General features: G+C 49.3%; 1 protein-coding gene across 7 annotated transcripts in view; it reads right to left on the bottom strand.

The window, feature by feature from the left end:
• The window catches only part of LDB3 (LIM domain binding 3), a 64,676-nt gene that overhangs the window by 4,652 nt on the left and 41,602 nt on the right, over positions 1 to 18,422 (bottom strand). For all 7 annotated transcript variants that reach the window (XM_058696904.1, XM_058696903.1, XM_058696907.1 and 4 more), the window contains 4 exons: positions 11,725 to 12,145; positions 9,882 to 10,062; positions 9,129 to 9,249; positions 3,235 to 3,350 (listed from right to left, as the gene is read on the bottom strand). In XM_058696904.1, the coding sequence (XP_058552887.1) occupies positions 3,235 to 3,350; positions 9,129 to 9,249; positions 9,882 to 10,062; positions 11,725 to 12,145 (839 nt within the window). The remainder of the gene's footprint in view (positions 1 to 3,234; positions 3,351 to 9,128; positions 9,250 to 9,881; positions 10,063 to 11,724; positions 12,146 to 18,422) is intronic.

Genomic DNA, 18,422 nt, shown 5'->3' with positions numbered 1-18,422 from the left:
ACTTGTGAGAACTTTGATATAAGTTGGAGAGCGTGTTGGGGACTAAAGACCAAGAAGTGAGGAAGGGCCAGAGCTTCAGGGGTGACTCATTGGTAAGATGGAGCTGAGGGCAGAAAACATCATAGAGAGGTCATGCTCATTGTCTTGGGCTAGGAGACCCTGTATGGGATACAAGGTGGCTTTGTGGTGGAGATACCCAGACTACTCAGCAGAGGGGCACAGCAGGGATGGCCCAACCCCCAGGCTCCATGGTCAAGTGGCATCAGGGCCTGACTGGGAAGGAGTGGGGGTCATGGACAGTGCTGGAAGGCAATGAAATGGGCCAGCTACAACAGCTCCTATGAGGGCTTCCTACAAAAGTTACACCACTGCCCTCCTCCCCTCCTGATACCCACACCAGTGAGGAAGGGCTAGAAACCCAACAAGACTTAGAGGAAAAGAGGGGCCACAGTAAGACACCTTTGTCCCACATCCTTTCCATTAGAACTCAAGTGCCAAAGCCAGACAGGAGCTTAACCTTCATCCTGACCCACACAGCCCTTCTCAGCCATCATTTTATATGCATGGGACTTTAGAGGGGCTGTCTTCTCCTGTTCTTTAATTGCTCATATATGTCAGCTTTGCTTTCCTTTCAAGATTCCAAACTCCTTGAAGGTGGAGACTTGTTCTGGGATACCCTTGTAGTCCCCAAGCTCAAGAAATATTTGGTAAATTGAATTAGTCTAAAGTTATGTGCTCTCCTGAGATCTAACTGATAGGAAAACAGCATATCTGCTGGGAGAGCTAGTTTTTGATCTTCTTTTCTTACTAGGTTTTTTTTTTTAAGTTATAGGAAAATATACGCTCATCAAAGGTGATTTGGAAATATAAAGTGGTGGATAAAGGACCCGCTCCCCACAAAAGACCCTCACAGTTTTCCAATCAAAAGATTGCTTTCCAAAACTTAAAACAAAAACCGTGCTCCACTTCGATATATCTAAACAGGGCAGTGAGTGCCACACAGGACCACTTTGGAGGAAGATGTAATGACTCACCACACTGATTCTCCAAAGAACAGGATGAGCCTGGCTTCTTTGGGTGGATTCTTTGGGCACTGCTGTGGGTCTCTCACACCTGACTGGAATTTATTTGCAATCTCAACCTGAACAACCCCATGCTTTACTGCTTCTTCTGGTCTCTCTCTGGGATTTATGCCACTGTGACCCTCAGCCAAACATAGTGGGCTTGAGGGAGGAGACCCATGCTCACCCCTCCATGTGACACAGACCTCTTGTTATCCTGCCCTCAGAGAATAGGCCTTCTGTGCCACTGTCTGCCCTGGACCTTCTCCAAGTCACTTGGATTCTTCTAGAAGTTGGGTAACCAGACTTGCAGGCAGCATCTTAGGATAAGACAAGCCATGGCTTGAATATAAGGGTCAGACAGCCCTATGTGCCTTGCTGAGCCATGGCTCTGTAGGGGACAACCCAAAACCCAATATATTCACATTGTTACTCCTTTGCAGAGGGGAGGACCTGATATATTTAAAGGACCCTAAAAGGCAAGGAGAAAATCTATTCCAAAAGCTGGAAAATCAGTGTTTAGATTGAATTGTGTGTTTCCTTCCCCAAATTCATATGCTGAAGTCCTTACTTCCAGTACCTTCAATCTACCCAGCGCAGGGACACAGTGGTGACCTTATTTGGAAGTAGGATCTTTGCAGATGTAATTAAGATGTAAGTTAAATGAGGTCATACTGGAGTAAGGCGGGCCCTTAATCCAATATGACCAGTGTCCTTATAAGAAAACGAGAAGCGTATAGAGAGACACACACGCAGAGGAGAACGCCATGTGAGGACACAGGCACACAGAAGGAAGGTGGCCGTGTGACCGTGGAGGCAGAGACAGAAGTTCCGTAGCTGTAATTCAAGAAACGTCAGAGATTGCTGGCAACCACCAGAAGCTGGGACAGAGGACGTGGCCCTTGAATTTGGATTTCTAGCTTCCGGAACTGTGAGAGAATACATTTCAGCTGTTGAAGCCATCAGATTTTGGTATGTTGTTGCAGCTGCCCTAGCAAACAAACACACCGAGTCAATACAGTGCACCCCACGAATGGAGGCGTGGAAACCTGAAGCGCATTGCAGTAAACTTTATGGCGAGGGTTGTCCTATCTCCTCAGTCTATAAAAATTGCTCAAGTTTAAACTGCATGGATATTTGATACATACCACACTTCACCTTGGCAGCTCTGGTTTAAAAAAAAAGAAAAGAAAAAAGAAAGTAGTAGCAGCATATTAATTTTCCCAAATAAAGTTCAGGCAATTGCAGACTCACATGACAGGACTTTCTCAGGGCTGAATATTCCCTAAATCTAAGGCAGAGTCTAAATGTCGGTGACTTCTTGCTGTGTCTCCTCCCCAACCCGAAGCCCTCGGAAGGAAAGTGCCAATCTCATGGGAAAAATGACCTGGCTGTTTGGCAGAAATAAATGGCACGTGGTTAATAGTTAATCTAGGGTTTATCTCCTGGCAACTACACATCAAGAACAAGACCATTTAGGAAAATAAAATGATACTCAGCCCCAATTCCTAAAGATTCTCTCAAAAAAAGCCTTACCTCAGCTTTTCATAGGATGAGTCAACAAGCTACAATCTGGTGTTTCACGGTGAAAATTTGGGGGAAAACCCTTAAATCACTTCATCATATCTAACACATCTTATAACCATAGGAAACCATCCATCTCTATTTTAACCCAGGCATCATTCACTGCTCCCAAGTATTTTATTTATTTATTTATTTATTTATTTATTTATTTATTTTTGAGGGAGAGAGAGAGACAGAGCATGAGCAGGGGAGGGGCAGAAAGAGAGGGAGACACAGAATCCAGAGCAGGCTCCAGACTCTGAGCTGTCAGCACAGAGCCTGACACGGGGCTCGAACTCACGTCATTGCTCCCAACTGTTGAGAGCACTGCTGGTGAGGCCAGTTGCTGGTCTGACAGACCCTGGGAGGACACTCTGCTGTCCTTATGAGATGGAGAGTAACAAAGCCACATTGCTTTATACATACTTATTAGTAATAAAACTTTGCCTGACTGTGACATATCAAGGCATCACGGTGCTTGCCAGCTTTTAAAAATGACCAGAGTATCAGAAGGCCAGAGTTGAAAGGGGTGTAGAGGGTTGGTCACCTGGCCCCACTAGGTCCCTCCTGCCCCTTCTCAGAAAGTGAGAACCCCAGGCTAAAAACATACCGCACAGATGAAGCAGGTGTCATGCCAGGTGTGGCCCAGGGCTTCAATAAACTTGTCTCCAGCCTCCACAGGGAAATCACAGCCATGACACTTGGTGCTGAACAGATTGACGTAGTCTGAAATGAAAGGCAGAGTGAGGACCTGGCATCCAGGCAGGCTGGGAGAAGTATCCTGGATGCACTGACCCAATGCCAGGAGAGCACCCCATATCACTGAACTGGGGCAGTGGGTACAACCGAACTGGTTACTTGTCATCCTGCAGACAAATGTTTAGTTACATGATTGGGTTTCTTTCCTTTTCAATACTTTGTCGTGGTGTTGTATGGATTCAGGCTTAGTTGCCACTCTTGGCTGGTTTGATTTGCAAACACTTTCTGGATCTGTCACTCACTTTCTGCAGGGTGATTTTCTCCTCTGTCTCTGTCAGCTTTTATAGCCTAAACCAACCAATCCCAAAAAAGAAAAAAAAATCATATTTCCCAACAGCTATGCTTAGTTTGGAAGAAGGAGAGCCCTTAACATTTTTAGGAATTATAGTATGCTCTTTGTTTGGAAATTCTTCTGTCATTGGGCATTTGTGTTGATAAAAAATTTTCACTACTAGAAACAATATTTGAACTACTATGTTAAGACATGACCCCCATCCCCCACCCCAGCCAAAGAGATAATAATAGCAAGTATTATTTGTATAATGCTTTGCAGCCTATCAAGCATTCTCACATAGATAGTATTATTTACTAGTATCTCAATGTCATGGTCTATGTATAAGTTTGTATTAGCTTTCTTTCCACCCTCAACACAGTGCTGGACACACAAATCCATACCCAACACATACGTGTTGAATGAATGCATGAATAGATGAACCAGTGAATAAGTAAGTCAATGAATAAACTTAATCTTCAAAAAACATCCCTTAGAGATGGAACTATAATCATTTTTTGTTTTGTTTTGTTCTGTGGATGAGGAAACTGAGGCTCACCAGAGTCACACAGCTGAGACACAGTGGGCCCATCCTTCTCCAACTCAGGAGCTGCCTGTCTGGGTCCCAGGGGCAGCAGTTCCACTGCACTCACTGTAGAACTCTTCCAGATTCTTTTAGAGAAGTTAGATGCCTTTTACAAACCCTTCATTCCCCTAGAGGTACACTTGTCTCTCCACAGTTGGCTTTTCATTTTATCATTTTTCTGCTCAGTTCTCCTTGGGGACAGTGAGCCTGTTTGCCATTGTAGACCACATGCAGAGGGTCAGTGAGCCACAGGGTGTTATGAACTTGGGTTCTTTTTGTTTTGAGAGAGAGAGAGAGAGACAGAGTACGAGTGGTAAAGAGGCAGAGAGAGAGGGAGACACAGAATCTGAAGCGGCCTCTAGGCTCTGAGCTGTCAGTACAGAACCCGATGTGGGTCTCAAACTCGTGAACTGCGAGATCATGTCCTAAGCCAAAGTTGGACATTTAACTGACTGAGCCACCCAGGCGCCCCATGAACTTGGGTTCTGAAGAAAGAAAGCACTGAGCCCAAGTTCCAGCTCTATTCAGGAATTGTTCATACCTGGGACAAACCACCTAACTCCTCAGTGTCTCATCTTTCAGTACCTAAGTTGTGGAGTGGTTGTACAGATTGAATAAGATAATGCATGTGAATGTACTTGGCACAAACACTCAGAAATAGTGGCTCTTACTGTGAATGTCTTTATAAATGATAAAAGGAGGGAAGGAAACGTGATCCAAGTGTCTATTATGCACCGGTCCGATATTAGTGCTTTCCTAAGTTTCTTGGTGAATCTTCACAGCAGGTCTGTGAAGAAGTATTATTCCCATTTTAAAGACAAGGAAACTGGCCCTAGAGGTTCCAGCACACAAGCAGTAGGAGCCTGATGGACTCCAAAGTTCATTCTCTTTCCACAACTTTATGCGGTCTTCAGTTATCTATTTGTCATTGAGCTTTGATAAGTTATATCTCTTGCGTATTTTTTCCAATGTATGGTTTTCCCTTTGGGGTTTAATTACAGTTTGTCATGCAAATGTCGTTATAAATATCACAGTCTGTTAATCCTATCTCTTTTTTTAATTTTTTTTTTCAACGTTTTTTATTTATTTTTGGGACAGAGAGAGACAGAGCACGAACGGGGGAGGGGCAGAGAGAGAGGGAGACACAGAATCGGAAACAGGCTCCAGGCTCCGAGCCATCAGCCCAGAGCCCGACGCGGGGCTCGAACTCACAGACCGCGAGATCGTGACCTGGCTGAAGTCGGACGCTTAACCGACTGCGCCACCCAGGCGCCCCAATCCTATCTCTGACAGGATTCTTAATTTGTTTGGTGGGCAGAAATCTATCACCTCACCAGAGCAAAGAAAACATTATTTTGCTTCCTTTACAAAGTTACAGTTTACAGTTGACTCTGTGCTCTGTAGGAACTAGTGTGGGCGAGAAACAGGGTCATAGGCTACCCCATATCCACGGGAGGGCCAGCCCTGCACCCCCACTTCTGACTTCTCTCTCATTACTCCCAGCCTCCAGATGCCCTTGGCTCTGTCTCTCTCCTTTACCTCATCATGCCTGTGTATGAACCAGGCCCTGGGCTTGGAAAACCATCCCCACTTTGTCTACCTTGGATCTCGACAATCCTTTGAGCCAGGCCTTCCTCCTGGGAAGCCTTCATCCTCTACCTCAACCAAGAGAGACAAGATGACCTTCCTGGGGGCTTCTCTTGGCTTCCCTGCCTTCTCATTCCATTCATTCATCCATTCAATCATTATCGCTGGACTATCCATTTATGTGATGGCATATCACATGATGATGTATCTGCTTGAGGTTTTTGAGGACAAAGACCCATTCCCAATGCACAGTGTCTTTCATAGGAACTGGCATATACTTGATGGATAAATGATGAATGGAAAAACAAAAGAAATGTTCAGAAAACCTTATTAAATACTGATTCCTTTTCTCGTTGTGCAGCCTAAGATTAAGCTCTTAAAATGGAACGTCTAGTCTTGCCTACTGATCGGTTTTTCTGTTTTATATTTGATTCTGTATGGTCTTAAGAAGTGCCTGCCACTTTGTTTTAAAATTTGGTAGCACAAGTCTTGGCCCTAATACGTTTTTTTGAAGTTAATATATTTCTCATTTATCCTAAAACAATGAGAATATAATTGGAAGTAAGTTTGTGCATGGGTCTTTCCCACCAGGAGCATAATCTAGCTCCTCATTTATTTCTTACTTTATTTCTCCTATTAGGTCTTTATAATTTTCTTCGACTTACTCTCTTATGCCCCAAGTTGAATTCATACCCTGTATTTAATGGATTTTATTGCTATTGTAAAAGGGTTTCCATCCACCAAATCACAGGTGCTCTCTGTTGAAAAAGGGCTTAGCACTTCCCTAGAGTAGTCGTTCTCAAACAGAATCATCTTGAGTGTTCACTAAAACACAGATTGCTGGGCCCCACCCCTCAGAGTTTCTGATTCAGCAGATCTGGGGTGAGACCCAAAGATCTGCATTTCTCTGATTCTGAAACTGCTGGTCTTGGGATCATACCTCAATTCTCAAACCTAACTGAATATAGGATCATCTGTGTGGGGGGAGAGTGATGAAATTCTGCATCTGTAGGTCTGAGAATTGATCTTTCTAGTACCTTTATTTTTTTAATTTTTAATTTTTTTAGTGTTTATTTTTGAGAGAAAGAGCATGAGCAGGGGAGGGGAAGAGAAAGAGGGAGACACAGAATCCGAAGCAGGCTGCACGCTCTGAGCTGTCGGCACAGAGCCCGACACGGGGCTCGAACCCACGAACTGTGAGATCATGACCTGAGCCACAGTCAGACACTTGACCGACTGAGCCACCCAGGTGTTCTTTATATCTTTAAAGTTTCCCAGGTGGTTGTGACACCCCACCAGTCTGGGTCACTGCTCCAGGGCAGGCCCATCCATGAAGGGCTGACCTTCCTACCTCTCTTACTTACGTACAAGGTATCATATATAAAAGTGTCAGCTCATCATGGCAATTGATGAAATCTTTTTTGAGTCTAGATCCTATCATTCTGGCATTCTCCCTTCTGTGTCTTCTTCCAAGTTGCTGATAAAAATGATGACAAGAGATACCACCTCACCTTCATTAGGATGGCAGCTACCAAAAAAACACAGCAAAATTTGCAAGTGTAGGCAAAGATGGAGTGAAATTGGAACTCTGTGCACTGTTGGGATTGTAAAAGGGTGCATCTAGTATGAAAGTTCCTGAAAGCCTCAGAAAATGAAATACCACATGACCCAGCAATCCTACCTCTGGGTATATACCCCCAAAGAATTGAAAACAGGGTCTTTTAGGGGCACCTGGGTGGCTCAGTCCATTCAGCATCTGACTCTTGATTTCTCATGGCTTGTGAGTTCAAGCCCCACATCAGGCTCTGTATTGACAGCAGAGGACCTTCTTGGGATTCTCTCTCTCCCTCTCTCTGCCCCTCACCCACGTTCTCTCTCTCAAAATAAATAAATAAATAAACTTAAAAAACAAGAAAACAGGATCTATGGACACCCATGTTCATAGCAGCATTATTCACAATAGCCAAAAAATGGAAGCAACCCAAATGTCCATCAGTTTTTTTTGCCGGGGGGGCGGGGGGTGGTTACCATGGAGAGGGACAGTGGTGATAGTGGAAATCTGTTATTCTTTTGCAAGCCTCAGACACAAATTATGGAAGTTGTAATGCTCTCAGCCAATGAATAATAGCAATTTGTATTGACACAACTGCACACTTATCCATTATCTACTAATTATCTAACAATTATCACCACGCACTCATAAGAAAGGAAATGACATCATTATCTGCTCCCTTTTACAGATATGGAAACTGAGGCACAGAATGACTCAGTAACTAAGTCATTCAATTAATAAGAGCTAGAAAGAGAACTTGCCGGTATACAAGAACCCAAGAAATTTCTTTTCTAACTTATTGTCAGGGGAAAATAGTTTTAGTCTACTTTGCTTTTCCCCTTGAGGAACTGGAATGTTTTCTCCTTTCTCATTTTAAAGTAAACTAACTTACTGTGTTTCTCTTTCTGCCCTCAAATTGGCTGCCTAGTCACTGTTGCTCTGTTATTCTTCACAATCAGCCTGCTTGCTTTTCCCTTTTCTGCTTGGTGCTGATTTTCTAGTTCTGTTGTATTAACCTTCATGTCCACGTTACCTTTGTTGGAACCTGCCTCAAACCCTCTTCTGAAAAAGGCAGGCTATGCATAAATGAGTGAGTGAGTGGCTGATTAGCCAGGACAGCAAATCTCTAGTAGAGTGCTTTGTCTTCAGAATTTACAATACTTTACTCCAAGTTTAAGGTAAAATGTAGCATTTGGGGAAAAGAGAAACTCTGAATTCAGACAGGGAGATCATAGGACTCTGGAAGAACATGAGAGGGGCAGGAAAAGGGGCTTTCACATGTTTGATACTTTATACACTTTCTCAGGTTAAATCCTCACTACAACTCATGAGGCAGGTGTTTATATGTCCCCTTTTTACAGATGGGGAAAGTGAGGCTCAGAGAAGTTTAATAACTCACTCAGGGTTACAAAGCCCGTCCAAGGTCGAGCCTGGGACAGAACCTAATTCAAAGTCCAGAGCCAAAGCATTTTCAGACTTGACCTTGTGTTCTCCAGATCAAAACCATCTGAAGGGTTCCCAAGTGGTTACAAGATGCCACCTGTGATCCACATATTTGGTGCAGGGAAGGGAGCAAAGATTGAATATGGGGGGGGGGGGGAAGAAGCTATAGACCCGACTCCCAGAAAACCATGATTCTGCCATTTGGAGCCTCCTGATGGTCCCATGTGAACAGACAAAGGCAGGAATTCCCCGTGCCTGCCCTGTTCTCCCACACCACCAGGCCTCCCCGCAGCACAGTGGTCCTACCTTTCTCGCAGTAGGGCTCCCCATCTTCCATGTGGAAGAGGCTGTTCCCAAAGGGCTTTTTGCAGGCTGCGCAGACAAAGCAGGTGGTGTGCCATGTCTGTCTCAGGGCATGCATCACTTCCTGGGGGAAAGAGCCTCAGCTCAGGTCAGAAAGCTCCCGGGGAGAGAGGAAGCTGGGCCTGCTCTCCCTCACCAGGCCCTGGCTACTGCTGGAGCATCCCAAAGAGGACCAGGACTAAGTGGGCCTTGGACGTGCTCAGGAAAGGCCTGGGAGTGGAGGGGTGAGGGCAGTGGCAGAGGAGTTCCTGCTCATGCAGCACTTGCTGGGTACCAGGGTCTGTGTCAGAATCATCTGGAAGGTGGTTACCTAAGCTGTGATTCTTAACCCTCCCATCAAAGCTGGTGGGGAAGTACTGCTTATGGCCGCCATTTTCCCAAAGGAGCTTGGGGAGGGGGGGTCAAGGCCATATGTGGGTGCATGGCAAGGTCAGTCTATGAAGTGATAACTTGTTTTGCAGAAGCTCTGCCGACGCTTCAAGCTGTGTGGCCCGGGGCATGTAACCATCTCTCCCTTCAAGTTCATTTGCTCCCCAGTCCCTTGGTGGCAAACCAACTCCCTTGTAGGATAGAAAGAGAGTTGTTCTCTGTTAGCGGCCCCTTCTTGGCTTCCTAAGGGGACCCCACAATCCTGGGGACGGGAAGAGACTGGTGGGGAAAATACAGGGTCAGAGGAGAGGGATGCTGCCCACTTACCCCCATGATTTTGGTGTTGCATTTGGCACAGACTGGGGCAAAGAACTGCTCATAACAGCGCTCGCAGTAAACATTGCTCTGCTCCTCCACGAAGCACACGTCCGCCAGGGAGGTCTTGCAGTAGGCACAGTTAAACTCCTCCGGGTGCCAGGAACGGCCCATGGCTACCAGAAAGGGGCCCCTGGAGAAGCAGAGAACAGCACCAAGCTTGAGACCAGATATTTCAGGACCCCCCAACAGTATTCATGCTGTGACCCCATAACCCTGACTTTTGTGACTGTTCTAACGAACTAATGTGAAATTCAGAGAAAGCTCTATGCAAAAAGATATTCGTTGTTGCATCAATTACAATAAAGAGAAAGGGGAAAGCGGCTCAAATATCTGCCAGTAGGGGACCAGGGAAGCATACTGTAGAATATCCATTCAGTTGACGCCTGATAATTATAATACGAAGAGCAAAGATGACCACGCCAATGGTGGAGGTTTATTGAGCGCTGACTCTGTGGCACTACCTAAGAGGAAATGTGCATTTATTGACGTATTTAGTTCTTACAACAATCCTAAGAAGTAGAATTAGAGTACCCATTTTCAATAAGGAAACTGAGGCACAGAGAGGTGAAGTAGGTTGTTCAAGGCCAGTACAGTAGACCCAGTATATGAGCCCGCGTTGCCTAGTTCCAGATTAGCAGTCAGAGCAGTGGGACTACAAGGAAATGCTTTAAATTTAAAATTTTACATTTCTGAATTAAAAAAAAATTTTTTTTATGTTTATTTATTTTTGACAGAGAGAGAAAGACAGAGCATGAGCGGGGGAGGGGCAGAGAGAGAGGAGACACAGAAACTGAAACAGGCTCCAGGCTCTGAGCTGTCAGCACAGAGCCCGACGTGGGGCTCGAACTCACAGACCGCGAGATCATGACCTGAGCTGAAGTCAGACGCTCAACTGACTGAGCCACCCAGGCACCCCCTGAATTTTTTTTTAATCTTTCAGTTTATTTATTTATTTTGAAAGAGAGACAGCACAAGTTGGGGAGGGGCAGAGAGAGAGGGGGAGAGAGAGAGAATCCCAAGCAGGCTCCGCAAGGTCAGCACAAAGCCTGATGCGAGGCTTGAACTCAAGAATCATGAGATCGTGACCTGAGCCGAAGTTGGATACTTAACCGACAGAGCCACCCACATGGCCCACTTCTCTGAATTTTCTAATTCTTCTCTAGTGAGCAAGTGTACTTTGTTTCTTTCTTTTTCCTTTTTCTGTGTTACTTTATTTTTAAATAAAAGTGTATTTATCACATATATAATCTTACCTCCCAAACACACACATACTATAAACATACTATGTTTCAACAAGCATCACCTATGGTCCATGAAATGACTTGTTTTCCTTTTAGTGTAGTAGATGCCCACCAAAGCCCTGAGCAGCACAGGCCTGTCTGTGGAAAGACCCAGAAGCAACCCTAAAGGAAAGCTGGGTCAAAACTAGCACTGTCAGCCAGCTTGCAACATGCCCTATAAACCTACTGACAACAAGACCAACAATTCCCAGAACCCGGCCTTAGCCCAAGGGGGAGGTCCTGGCACCAGGCACTGCGCTGGGAGCTTCACTCACTTACCTCATGGAATTCTCCCGACTCCCCAGGGATGTGGGTGTCACACAGGTATGGAAGCTAAAGCTCAAAGGGGGTCAGACTAGGTGGCAAGCCAGAGGCACCCGAGGCTGCTCCACAGCCTTCTTCCTATACCTGCCCTCCCTCTCCCTGTCACCCCCCCACCAAGGCTCAGAGAGTGGGTGAGCCTCCCCACTGCCCTTCTAGCACCCCAGCTCACGGCCAAGGCTGGACCATACCTGATGACGTTGTTGCAGTGGCCACAGAGCGGAGTCCGGCTGCTGGCTGGGAAGCGTTCAGCCCGCTGAACGATGCCCCTGGCCAGGGGGGACACCTGGGGCCCTGCTGGGGTATAGGCAGGGGCCCCTCGGGGCAGGGTCTGCTTGCTGATGGAGGTGGTGCTCCTGCCAGGGGCAAACTTCTGAGAGAAGCTGTCGTCTGTCACCCACGGTGGGCGGCTGCCAGACTCCGCAGGGCCCCCGCTGTAGGTCACTGAGGATGCAGGGTTATAGCTTGGGGCTGGCGAGGGGGTATAGGTTGGTGCCGGGGAAGGGGAGTAGGTGGGGGCAGGCGAGGGGGTGTAGGCAGGGGTAGGTGAGGGGGTGTAGGGAGCTGGACTGTAATTGGCCCCTGGGGATGGGCTGTAGGTAGATGCAGGCGCTGCAAGGCAAAAATAGCCAAAGAAAAATGTATCAGGAATTCATTTCCCCCAACTTCCCCCGCCCCCACAGCCAGAAAACTGTAAAAGGTGGCTTAATATCAGAGCAATACAATTCCAATTCCTATGGCAGACACGTTCCTGAACTTCTTGATGCCCCAGATTTGATTTTGCAGCAGGGAGCCAAGGGAGATAGAGAACAGCCAGAGCAGAGCCCTCGGGAGCTGGGACAGGGCTGGGAAAGGGACATAGCTATAAATATCTGCAGCTGTGTGGGGTGGGGCTCGGCCAGGCCTTGGCTGCCAGAGGCCTGCAGAAGACAGGGAATGGGGGGCGGGGGTGCCAGGCAAGCCTCATATTTGGGTCCTCCGGGCCGGAAAGAGGGTGGGAGCGGGTCAGCTTGGCCTTGCCTGGAAGATGCTTTTGGTTGCACTCTGACCAGCGATTTGACATCTGACATGCCTCAAATGTGTTTGCTGAACCTGGACCTAGTCCAGCCTTGGGGACAGAGCCGATGACAGGGCAGTTGGGTTTTCAGGTTCAGGTTTCATGTTCAGCTGCAATTGTTTTCTTGAAAAAGAGTTTGGCTTGATTTGTACTGGGGGGACATTTCACCTTGCTTTGATTGGGGTGGGGGTTGGGGGTCTTAAGAGAACCGCACAGAGCAAGCCTGGGCAGAGATGTCGGGGGGACAGCTCACCCCAGTCTGTGGCTGCCTCTGGGACACCCATGCTCTCCCACATCACTTTAGTGGAAACCGAGAATGTCTGAGTGGCTGTGCAGAAATTACCATGGAAGTCAGAGTGCAGGTCGAGAATGTACTGCCTCAGTTCTGGAACCCCCTCTTCCTGCTCCCTGAGAGTTGAACACGCTTTTGGGGTGACAACACCAAAGAGCACTGCAGCTGCTTACCAGAGGCCCTCTGAGGCCTGAGCCCTCAAAGCCCAGATCTCTCAGGTTTGCTGCCTCTGCTGTGGAGCCTGCACACATATTCCAGCCAGCTTCCTCTTCCAGCCAGGGAGGGTTCAGAAGCCTCACCTCAGCTCACAGTCTGAGCCTCTGGAAAGAGGCCTCATTCCTCCTATCCTGGGAAACATGTTGGGGCAGCCTCCCTCCATTCCTGAGCCTGCCTAGGCGGATGCACTATAGTGAGGGGTGCTGAGGCAGCCCCCATCAGTCGCTAGCCTGGAAAGGAAGGTCTTGCTCAGGGCTAAAGTTCCCCACCTGGCCTCTGATCTCTCCCACCTGGTTCTTCTGGACCACCCTGGGGGCCTGCTGCTCCAACTCTACCTTCTGCTCCCAGATGACTGGCCCTTCAGAGCAGGTAACATGGGAACCCCTGTGCTGTGGGTGGGTAGGGATCAGGCCTATGTTATTGAAAGGTAAAGGGGTAAAATCGTCCACAGCCCTGCCCTGGAACCATCCCGGGAGTGATGCTGGCTTCTAAAGGTAAAACTCTCTCCATGAGGAATCAATCTTCTTCCCACTTATTAAGGGAATAGGCTTGGCACATAACAAGTCACCTGGGTTAGTTCCCTTGACAGTTGAGGTCACCGAGGCTCAGACAGAGCCAGTAAGTGGCAGAGTGAGTCTCCAAAACCATTCTATTACCCCAAGCTGCCTCTGGAAAGAATAGGAGTCTGATTTCCAGAAAATCTCAGTGTACCGTGTCATTGAGGAGGAACTATCCACCTGGAGGAGGTCCCATGCTCTGACATGTAGCACAACCATCAAAAGCCCTGGGTTCAGGTCCCAACACTACTGCATCCTGGCTGTGTGTCCTTGGGCAAGTTCCTTAACGTCTCTGGGCCTGATTTTTCTTTTTTTTTTTTTTAATTTTTTTTAATGTTTATTTTTATTTTTGACAGAGAGAGAGACAGAGCATGAGCAGGGGAGGGGCAGAGAGAGGGGGAGACACAGAATCCAAAGCAGGCTCCAGGCTCCGAGCCGTCAGCACAGAGTCCGAGGCGGGGCTCGAACTCACAGACAGCGAGATCATGACCTGAGCCGAAGTTGGACGCTCAACTGACTGAGCCACCCAGGCGCCCCCTGAATTTTCTTTTTTTAAAATGGCATTAATAATTCTTAGTACCTTATAGGAGGATTAAAGAAGACAAGAAATATAAAGTGCTTAGCCTAGTGCCGGGCACAGTGTATGCATCATTTCACATTAGTGAGGGTGGTGAGGATGATGCTTCCTGGGTCTCAGCGTGTGGATGAACTGCCTGATGGTCACCTAGGGGAACCTGTCCAGGGAGACCACAGGATGCTGGGAGTGGGGGTGGGAGATGTGACACCCTGTAATCAGATAACCTGGGACTGAGTCTACTCACCTGTGGTGGAATGTATGATGTTCCTACCTGCCTCAAAGGGAGTGGTGAGGACCTACTGGAACAACATTTGTGAAGCCCAAATTTGAAATGCTGTCATCCTCTCTAACAACCTTGCATAACAGCCAAGTGCTCAGAGCAAGAGGGTCTCAAAGTGCTGGGGGCAGGGGTGATGAGGGGAACACCACCAGGGAGGGGGTGTGGGGAGAGGTGATCTAGAAGAACTTCAGAGCAGAGTCATTCCTCTCTAGTATATATAATGGGGTTCTGTGCAAGATTTTGTCCCCACTCCTCTCTCTCTCTTTTTTGTAAAGTGTGGGATCTCTGCTAAAAGGATGAAAAACAAAGCCCTAATCCTGTGCCACTGCACAGCCCTATGTGGCTAGTAATCACTTGAAATGAGGCTAGTCCAAATTGAGAAGTGCCAAGAACATAAAATACACACCAGATTTCAGGGCTTAGTACAAGCGAAGGATATAAAGTATCTCAATAATTTTATATTGAGTATATATTGAAATGATGCTTTGAATATACTGAGTTATATAAAATATGTTAAAACTGATTTCACCTGCTTCCTTTTCCTTTATTAGAAATGTGGCTAACAAGAAGATTTATTTTCATTGGGCAGTGCTGCCCTCAACAGAACAGCGGCTACCAAGTACTGACTGCTTCCACATGCCAGGCCCTTTACCTGCACTACTGCATGTAATACTGCAATCCAAGGAGACAGATATTTTCTAGTCCATTTTACAGATGGGGAATGAAGCTTGGTGAGCCTAAGTGATTACGGCAAAGTTAGGGAGCTAGTGAACTACCTATCTCAAACTGGAGCTTGGGCAGTTGGACTCAACTCCAGATTCCCTGCTTAACCACCCCCTGGGCAGCAAAACAGGCTTTAGCACGCCCCTTCCAAATCGGGCCCTTGCCCACTTTTCCTGCTTCCCTCCGCCTGCCAGACGTTCTTTCTCTCCCCCCCCCCCTCCACCCCCCCACTCCGGAAGGCCTCCCAGACTCCCAGATCCAGACTCCTTTTCTAAGCCCCCAAGAAAGTCTCCTCAGGTCAGAGGCACGCCAGAGTCTGGACCCCGGTGGGCCGCTCCCTTGCTCAGATATACGCCCACCCCGAGCTAGGGACCTTCCCTTCCCCCCCCAGGCTCGGGCCGGCAGCTTCCCCTCCACATCGCGTCCCCCCATTCCAGTGGGGTGAGGGTGAGAGCGCGAGCAGCAGCTGCTTCACAGTCCCCTTCCCTCTGCGCCCTTCCTCCTGGCTGGTCGCGTCACCCCAGACGTGCCAGGAGAGAGACTTGATATCCCATCTCCGAGCCCGGGGCTGTTGCTATTTCTGCTTGACGGAATTAAGCCCGTCTAAATTAGAAGGTGATATTTCACCTCTAATTGGCAAGTTCAAAAGGCCCCTATCGCACTCGGCGGCCTCGGGAATGTGTAATTAAACAAGGTGATTTCTGACTCATTCCAGGTCGGGCCTGGCTCCCCGCGAGCGCCGGCCCCCGCCCGGCCCGCAGGCCGACATGGCCTCCCCCGGCCCGCGCGGGGCCCCTCCGCCCACGGTGAGGCCCGCCAGGCAGCCTCCTCGGCCCCAGGTGCTCCTGGGGAGCGGCCGCCCAGCCCCGGCGCCAGCGATAAGACCCGGGCTGCGAACGCCACCCTCGGCCCGGAGGAGCCCCGCGAGGAGCTGCGGCCGGACCGAGGTCGGCGAAGGACGGGAGCGGCTCGGGCCCGCTCTCCCCGGGCCTCCTGCCAGCCGCCCTGCCTCCCCCTTCCCTGCGGGCAGGCATGAGTTAACGTCTGCACCGCCTGGGAACGCCGCGGAGGGAGGCTCGCCGCCCCGGGGCTCCGGCCCGTCTCGTCCGCCTGGGCCCCAGCCCTGGAGCGAAGAGAGGGGCGCCGGGCGCGCCCAGGCAGCGCGCGCCCCCGGAGCCCTGCCGCCCCCTGGCGGACCTGCGGAGGAGAGCCGGCGGCCGGGGCGGGGGCGCCAAAGCCCGGGGTCCGCCCCGGAAGGTGCTCGGGAGGACCCGCCTGGGAAGGGAACCCGGACTGGGCCGGGACGGAAATGCGCTTCTTGCGCCGGGACAGAGCCGCACCTCCACCCGCCGCGGCTTAACCCAAACAACTCTCCACCCTCCCTCCGGTGGTCCCCGTCCCCGCAGGGCACCGCGTCCTCCAGCTCCCTCGGAGATTTTTCATCATTGCAACCAGCTCCGAGTTGCTCTCTAACCCTGTGGATTTTTAACCTCAGAACTGTGTGTCCCTGCCTCTGAAAGGACAGGGAAGGGCACCTCCTGTGGGTCAAGTACCCTTCATTTCTTCCCCAGAACAGAAGGTCTACATAGTTTCGCGCTCGTTTTCAGAGCGGGAAACCCAGGCTGCGGAGATGAAGCGCTTTGACTTCAGAGCAGCCCCCCCCCCCGCCCCCCCCCCCCCCCACAGGAACGTGCCTGATGCCCAAGCTGCTTCTACCACCGACGCCGTCAGACTGCTTTCTAACCGGAAGGCTGATGAGGGCTCCTCGGCCCTGCGCATCAAGTCAAGCTCCCCAAAGCAAGGCCCTTTCTGTTCACTCTCTGTCTTACCTCCCCAGCTCTCCGGCTTCATTGAGGATCCTCTCTGGAGTCTCTCATTTTCCTTAACAGGATATGCTCCTGAGTCCAGACTTTGCTGTTCCTCTACCTCATGACTGCTGGACCAACTCCCTGTCTCTTGCAGGACACACGGGAGCCCCCTCCCTGTTCCCTTAGAGTTAGCTACCTGCTTCCCTAACAGGTCATTGGCTTCCTCACTCCATCGCTTTTACCATATGTGAAGATGGTTGTGTGTGTAACGATTTGGGAGCAGGGCAGAGAACAGTTTGTATACTACTGCAAGTGGAAAATGTCATTGTTGCTGTATTCAAGATGGCTGTACAGAGAAATATGTTGGAAGTACAATGCTTTAAATGAGAAGCGTGTGCCCACCTAAAACCCTATCTCACCCACCCATGGAACTTACTTGCACCAGGGTACCACTCTGGGAACCCTTGTGATCCATTACCCCGTGTGTTCAACCACCAGAGTGCACAGTTCACAGCCTCTCCCTCTCCATTTCTCACCCCCAACTGGAGTTCCTCACCAGTGTTCATTCATTCATTCATTTATTCCTTCATTCACTACCTTTGCTGAGCACCTCCTCTGTGTCGGGCCTGAGTCAGGTGCTGGGGATACAGTGAAGAAAATCTGCCACCGCCCTGCCCTCCTGGAGTTCAGAGTCAGAATCCAGTGGGAAGGATGGTGATGTCAGCCCTGGATGGCTGTAGTTGCCCAGAGCCCTCCTGTGGGCACATCCTATAGACCAGGGCACACAGGACCCTCCCCCAACCTGGGAAATTAGCTAAGGAGCCCTCAGGTTCACTCAGCAGGGGCAGGCAGGGGAAACTGAGGTACAAGCCAGACTGAGAATTGCCCTCGGGCTCTGGGGAGCAGGCCAAACTTTGCTGAGGAAAGAGGGAAGTGGGACTGAGTCCTCATCCCTGTGAAGGGGCCCTGGGCAGTGATGAGAATGGGGACCAGAGCAATGGAACAGATAGTCAAGGGAGCTCAGCCACCAGGAGACCATTTTGTTGCTTATTATGTGTGCTCTCTGAGCCTCCATTGTCCTGCCTCAGCTGAGGAACCCAAAGACCAGACAGAATGAACAGCCTGCCCGGGGTCACTGGCCAAAGCCCATGGCATTTTCGTTATAGCTGCCTGTCTTCCAGCTTGAGCTAGACCCAGACTCTTGGGGAAACAAACTCCTTCCCTCTAAACCCTTGGGCCTGGAAATCCCCAGCCAGGAACCTTATCTGCCTAAGAGCCGGGAGGCTCCACCCCTGGCTGGTACCGCTCACCTGTCTCCCCAGGGCCAGAGGCAGGCTCCATAGGATGCTGGCCCACATTTGGGGGAAGAAGGGCTGAGC

The sequence above is a fragment of the Neofelis nebulosa genome, chromosome 13 (genome assembly GCF_028018385.1).
Source record: "Neofelis nebulosa isolate mNeoNeb1 chromosome 13, mNeoNeb1.pri, whole genome shotgun sequence".
Taxonomy (NCBI): Eukaryota; Metazoa; Chordata; class Mammalia; order Carnivora; family Felidae; genus Neofelis; species Neofelis nebulosa.
The sequence above is the reverse complement of the archived record's forward strand: the minus strand, read 5'-3'. Positions and strand labels throughout refer to the sequence as shown.